The 6,843-nt window shown below is 40.0% G+C and overlaps 1 protein-coding gene across 1 annotated transcript; it reads left to right on the forward strand.

The window, feature by feature from the left end:
* The first annotated feature begins 5,130 nt into the window (after positions 1-5,130).
* On the forward strand, positions 5,131-6,637 carry drd1b (dopamine receptor D1b). The gene has a single exon (XM_053648810.1). The coding sequence runs from the start codon at positions 5,297-5,299 to the stop codon at positions 6,635-6,637; it is 1,341 nt and encodes a 446-aa protein (XP_053504785.1). The 5' UTR covers positions 5,131-5,296.
* The last annotated feature ends 206 nt before the right edge of the window (positions 6,638-6,843 follow it).

Consider the following 6,843-nt stretch of genomic DNA (forward strand, 5'->3'; position numbering starts at 1 on the left):
CATATATTATGTTTTCCTGCATTGTCCTCTACGTGGAAGGTTGGATTAAATTGTCCATGAGACAGAACGGAGGTCCTCACTAAGGCTGATCAGAAAGCTCCACATCTGATCTTTGTCAAGCAGTGTGTTAGATTTTTTTCAACGCTGGATGAATAGATGCTCGATCAATTCTGACTATTGATTAAGACTGTTGTGTTCTGACCATTACTACAATAATGTCACAGTGTGTTTTAAAGAAATAAAATGTGCACAAGAAGTAATTTCTATTAAAGGGAAATTCTCTATTCATGATTGTATTTTTCCCCTAATGTTTGTGAGAGAAGTTAGGAAGAGGTGAGGTTTCATTTTGATCAGTTAGACAGCATAATGTAATTGTAATAATTTCTTATTTAATAATAATGATAATAATAATAATAATAACCTTTATTTTATAAAGTGCCTTTAAAAGCAGCTTCTCAAAGCGCTGGTCTAAGTGGTGTAAGTTTTGTCTTCTAAAAATTAGGTGTGAAAGATTTGGTTTGTGGTTCCTGAATTTTCAGCAGAGGGCAGTGTGTTACAGAGGGTGAAAGCATCTCACATCACACAACAGCTGTAAATTGTTGTAGTCTGTAAAAGTATATCCATCAGTAGATGTGGGGAAAAGTGTGCATTTTATTATAGAATTTTATTTTTTAAATTCCCATCACACCCCCAGTGTTCCTGGTAACGGCTCTGGATCCACAGCGATCACGACCTGGATGAAGTGCTTACTGACGATTAATTAATAATGTTTCATTTATATAGCACCAGAGCTCAAGGACACTTTACATTAGTAATACAATGATACATAAACAATGAACATTCATGGACAAACACAAAATGTGAAAAGCAATGAGCAATCAAACAGAGAAGATACACAGTACAGTCACTGAGAAAGACTGATAGTAAGAGATTAGGACAGATAACACTGAGAAAACAGATACGTTTTTAATTGGGAATTGAACTCGGAGATGGATGTGATGCTGAGAAGAGTCGGAGGGTGAGAATTCCAGATTTTAGGTGCTACAACACTGAAAGGCCTGCCATCCATGGTAGAGAGACGAAATCTAGGGACAGAGAGAAGTCCAAGCCCAGAGGACCTGAGAGAGCAGGGCGGGTTGTAGGGGAGAAGCAGTGCACTAAGATAGAAAGGTGACAAACCGTGAAGTGATTTAAATGTAAGTGGATTATTTTATATGTAATGCGAAATGAAACCGGTAGCCAATCCAGTTCAGACAGGATTGGAGTAATGTGAACTGAGCACTTGGTATGTGTAAGAAATCTAGCGGCAGAGTTTTGAATATATTGCAACCTAGCAGTAGAATTAGCAGGTAAACCAACGAGGAGAGCATTGCAATAGTCAAGACATGAGGATATAAACACATGAACCAGTGTTTCAGCATCTTTATGGCTAATGAAGGGACAGAGGCAAGGAACGTGACGCAGGTGAAAGAAACCAATTTTAGAAACGGAGTTTATGTGATCTTCAAAGGTGAGGGAGGGATCAGAGATGATGCCTAAATATTTTACAGTACTAGATGGTTTAAAGAGCGTGCTATCAATGTCACAAGTAAGGTCATAGAGGATGTTTTTAGTAAGCGTTAGTGTTCCGATAATAATGATCTCAGTTTTGTCCATGTTAAGTTTTTAAAAATTGGAGTTAAGCCATTTTTTTTATTTCATTGACACATGCTGATAGTGGACCAGTCTGGAGAACGGGAGCAGATCTACAAGCTGTATAGAGTTAAATGTCATCAGCATAACAGCAGTAACTGAAACCATGGCTGCGAATAAGTTGACCCAAAGACAGTGTATATATAATAAATAGTAGAGGTCCAAGAACCGATCCCTGAGGGACACCTAATTTTAAAGATACAGTAGGCAACCTATAATCCTGCATAGAAATGTAGAACTGTCTATCTGTGAGATAAGAAGTAAAGCCAGGAAAGAGCAGCACCTGTGACACCAATATCAGAGAGACAGGAGAGAAGTAAGTCATGACAGACAGTATCAAAAGCAGAAGTAAGATTGAGTAAAAGAAGAATAGAAAGAGAACCAGAGTTGCTAGACAGTAATAAGTCATTTACAACCCTTATGTTTCAGTACTATGAAGAGGACGGAGCCAGATTGAAAGGGGTCAAAGAGATTATTTTGAGCAAGGAAAGTACTTTCCAGTATTTTAGAAATGAACGGTGAGTTAGAGATAGAGCAAAATTTAGAAAGAATAATAAGGTTTCAGTTTAAACTAACTAAATCTATCAAGGACCATAACATTAACAACGTATCTAACTATACTATATCTACTATAATACTCGGCGAGGTGTACAGGGACGCGAGCGGTATATATCCCCAATATCATCAGCCGTATAGAACCGAATATAACCATTTTTTTTGCACTCTTGTCAATGCACTTTTTAATGCACTTTTTTGTTGTAGGCTACAGAGTGTTACATTCTTTCAGCAGTCAGTTATAGGCCTAACATCGGCTATTCAAGGGGCTCAAAGATGACCACATCAAAATATTTTTATTTTACTCATTTATTTATTTAAAGTTATATTGTGCCTTGTTGGTAGCCTATGCCTGCTGGAATGAAAAAAAATGTTCAGTGTTAAATAAATATTTTGAAATTGTAATTTTTGTAATTGATTTTTTTCTTTGAAAAGCAAGACAAAATAGTAAAAAGCACATTTTGACTATTTAATTTATGCAATGGTGAAAAAATGGCAAAATAAATTTCAACATAAAACATGGTATGTTTATAATGGAAACTTATAAAGTTAATACCTGCACATTTTTTTCTAATCCAATTTCACTCAATTTTGAACTATTTATTAAAGTATTGCCATGGTAGTTCAATCCAAATGTCATTGTTGTGGTCAAATGTATATTGCTCAAATCAAAAGCATCAGCTACATGACAACTAAATCATACATAATACTTAAACAGCACTTCTGCAGGTCCTATTCATTTTTCACTGACATACAGATAATTGACTGTTATCTGTATGCCAAACAACACCATCTGTCACATATCCATAAAATGCTCTCATTACTATTGTGCTGTATGACGCACTGTAATAGCAGTCCTTGAAGCGTTATCTCAAGTCAAGTGGTTTTATTGTCATTTCGACAGCTGGTGCAGTACTCAGTGAGGAGAAATAAGGTTCCATGGGTCTACATAAAACAACATAGACTACAAAGATCTACACAGGACTACATTAAGTGCATGTGAAGGAAGAAAGCCCCCGAAACAAACTACAGCTGATAGAGGCTCCGGTAAACACCTGGAAAAGCATCACAAAAGAAGAAACCAACATTTTGGTGTCAGTGAGTTGCAGGCTTGATGCAGTTATTGCAAACAAGGGATATGCAACCAAATATTAAGTGTTATTTACTTTCATTTACTTAATTGAATATAACCTACTTATGTTCCTATACTTGCCTAAACGTTGGGTGGTCTGATCTATGTCTTATGTTGTTTAACACGTCTAGATATAAACATCAAGAAATAAAAGCTGAAATCCTAAACTCTCGTCTCTTCTTCATCTTTTGATCTCAAACCCAAATGTTTTTGGTGTAGCACAAACTAATGAATTGGCCTTGTTCCAATAGTTTTGAAGGGGACTGTATATCTGTGAAAACTATCGACTTCTGCAAAGAAAAGTGGATTGTGCTACTGAAGTGTTACAACCAGACCCGGTCTCCCCTAGTTCCATCTTTCCATGGAACAGTTCTCACACGGCTGCACTGGTAATGAATGACATGGATCCCCGGAGGTTATCTGGAGTTCACACCACAGTGATGAAGTATATGTGGTTAAATTTTTTATCTTAATCCTGAGGTCACGGTGAGTTCTGTCTTACGCGTGTGCAGTCCACACTAAGTTTGTGTGAATTTATAAATTTGTCGATTTTACAATAAAATGACACGCTGTACGGGTGGATGTGGTGAAGGCTGATTTTTCTCCTGGATTTAAACCATTCATGAAAGTAAAGTAAGTGTTAATGTGAGCTCCAGCAGATGGCCTCATCCAACAATTCAATATGTAGTAAATAAGCAGCTATGGCGCATCATCGCGTCTCACCGGTGACACTGCAGCCTACAACACACGCGCTCATAACTGCACGTGTGATATAAAATAACCTAATATAAATAAATAGCGGAAAGAGGTCATATTTCTCACGTTATAACGTCTGTGGAAATAACCGAAGATCATAGCGTTCACGTGTAATAACCTTTAAAACGACTGAAGGTAAAATAACCTTCAACATGGGCGCGTTTCTAAACCGGTTTTATGTTCCAACGGCTCGCGCACGAGAACACCCGGTTCAGTTCGGTTCGGTTCACTTCAGATCGACAGAAACACACCAGGCGCTGAGGAAAGAGGACGGGAGGACTGACTTAGTGCTGCACTTCTAATTAATCTAATTACTAATGAAGGAACCGACAAAATCCATCCCGGTCACCGGAATCCGGAGCATCAGTAAAGTCACCGTGACTGGATTTACAGATGACGTGGACAGAGATCTGTCTGCTCTTAGTGATGGTGAGGACAGGTTTACCCAAGACAACAACCTTTGGATTCTTGCTCTTATTAAAATCTAATTAAAAATACCGTCGGGGATTTTTCTTCCGTTACGCGCACGCGATTCCAAAACGAAGAGACAGAGCAGATTTCAGAGCGCATTATTAACTGAGTAATCTCATTCAGTCTACTCATAGAAACATTCCCTCTCCTGATAGAATGCACAGAACCCAATAGAAGGCACATGGAAGATATCATTCCTGTCTCCTTTCCCAACCTAGAATAACGATGAGAATTGTGTGTGGACAACCGACGCCTGTGCTGGATGGAACAGAATCAGAGCAGTCCGCCTCAGGGACAAATCAGAGCAACGCAATCAATAGAGCACATCAATGAGCTCGTGTATAAGGCTAATGATTGTGCTTGGACAAGCTTACTTAAACATGCTGGAGGGAATAAATTGCGCAACAGGGAAGAAAACAGCAGCCTGTTAAAGTAACTGTTTTCTCAGCAATCTAACAATGTCAATTGGATTTGGAGACTGGAACATAGGACACCATTTCATGGCTTCTGCAAAGGTAATGTCAAAATAATGACTGATGGATTTTTGTAAAATGTTTGGCACTATGAGCTTGGAGGAGATGATCTTGATCTTTGAGTCACCAAGCTTTATGCTGCTTCTCTGATTCATCCCTCGCACTTTGGAAGAGTGGAATTATGGGGTGACTGCTGCTGTTACTCAGAGAAAAAGCCATGGATGTAAATTTTTCCTCGGTTCTTGACAGCAGTTTAGTGCGGCGTGATTCATCAAAGCGTGTTCTGACCGGCTGCTTTCTTTCTCTCCTCATCTTGACCACTCTACTGGGAAACACACTGGTATGTGCTGCCGTCACAAAATTTCGCCATCTGCGTTCCAAAGTCACTAACTTCTTTGTTATATCACTGGCTATTTCAGACCTACTGGTGGCCATTTTGGTGATGCCATGGAAGGCAGCTACTGAAATTGTGGGATTCTGGCCTTTTGGTGCTTTCTGCAATATCTGGGTGGCATTTGACATCATGTGCTCCACTGCTTCCATCCTGAACCTATGTGTCATTAGTGTGGACCGGTACTGGGCCATTTCCAGCCCATTTCGTTATGAGCGAAAAATGACACCCAAGGTGGCGTTCATCATGATTAGTGTGGCTTGGACTTTGTCTGTTCTAATCTCCTTCATCCCTGTCCAGCTAAACTGGCACAAAGCACAAAGTGCAGGTTATATTGAACTGAACAGCACCTACGTTGAAGTTCCACCAGACAACTGTGATTCTAGTCTTAATCGAACATATGCCATATCCTCCTCCCTCATCAGTTTCTACATTCCTGTAGCCATCATGATTGTCACCTACACCCGCATCTACCGCATTGCCCAGAAGCAAATCCGCAGGATATCTGCCCTGGAGCGAGCAGCAGAGAGTGCCAAAAACCGCCACAGCAGCAGGGGCAACAGTAGCAGCATAGAGTCTGAAAGCTCCTTTAAGATTTCCTTTAAGCGTGAAACCAAAGTCCTCAAGACACTGTCAGTCATTATGGGGGTGTTTGTGTGCTGCTGGCTGCCCTTCTTCATCCTCAACTGCATGGTGCCTTTCTGTGAGCCCAATGAAAGTGTGGACTTCCCGTGCATAAACCCAACCACCTTTGATGTCTTTGTCTGGTTTGGCTGGGCTAACTCCTCACTCAACCCTATCATCTATGCGTTCAATGCTGACTTCCGCAAAGCGTTCTCTAACCTGCTAGGCTGCCAACATCTCTGCCCTGGCAGTAACTCTGTAGAGATTGTGAGCATCAACAACAACGGAGCATCCAAGCATGTCTCACACTATCAGCCCAAGGGCCTCATACCCAAAGGTGACAGCAACAGCAATTGTGTAATCCCTCATAGCATACTAGGCCAGGATGACGAAGTACAGAAGAAGGAAGAGAATTCAGGGTTTAAGACCTTGGAGACGTTCTCCCCATATATGTCAGACAACCTGGACAGCGATGCTGACATTTCCCTGGAAAAGATTAACCCCATCACACAGAATGGGGAGCACAAATCCATACCTTGCTGAACTTAAGGTTTATGAGTGCTGTTAGTACAGAGCTCAGCTATTAATAAAGATCACTGGTTTCAGAGTAAAACAACATCTGGACTAAGTAAAAGCTGCAAGTTTTTAAAGAATGTTTCTTTTGGAAGCACTTTATCTGGAGAACTATCTGCAAAATACTGACAACGTGTGGACAAGGTTAACAGGTTAGTTTTACTTTAAATAACTTG

Source organism: Ictalurus furcatus, chromosome 18 (genome assembly GCF_023375685.1).
Source record: "Ictalurus furcatus strain D&B chromosome 18, Billie_1.0, whole genome shotgun sequence".
Classification (NCBI taxonomy): domain Eukaryota; kingdom Metazoa; phylum Chordata; class Actinopteri; order Siluriformes; family Ictaluridae; genus Ictalurus; species Ictalurus furcatus.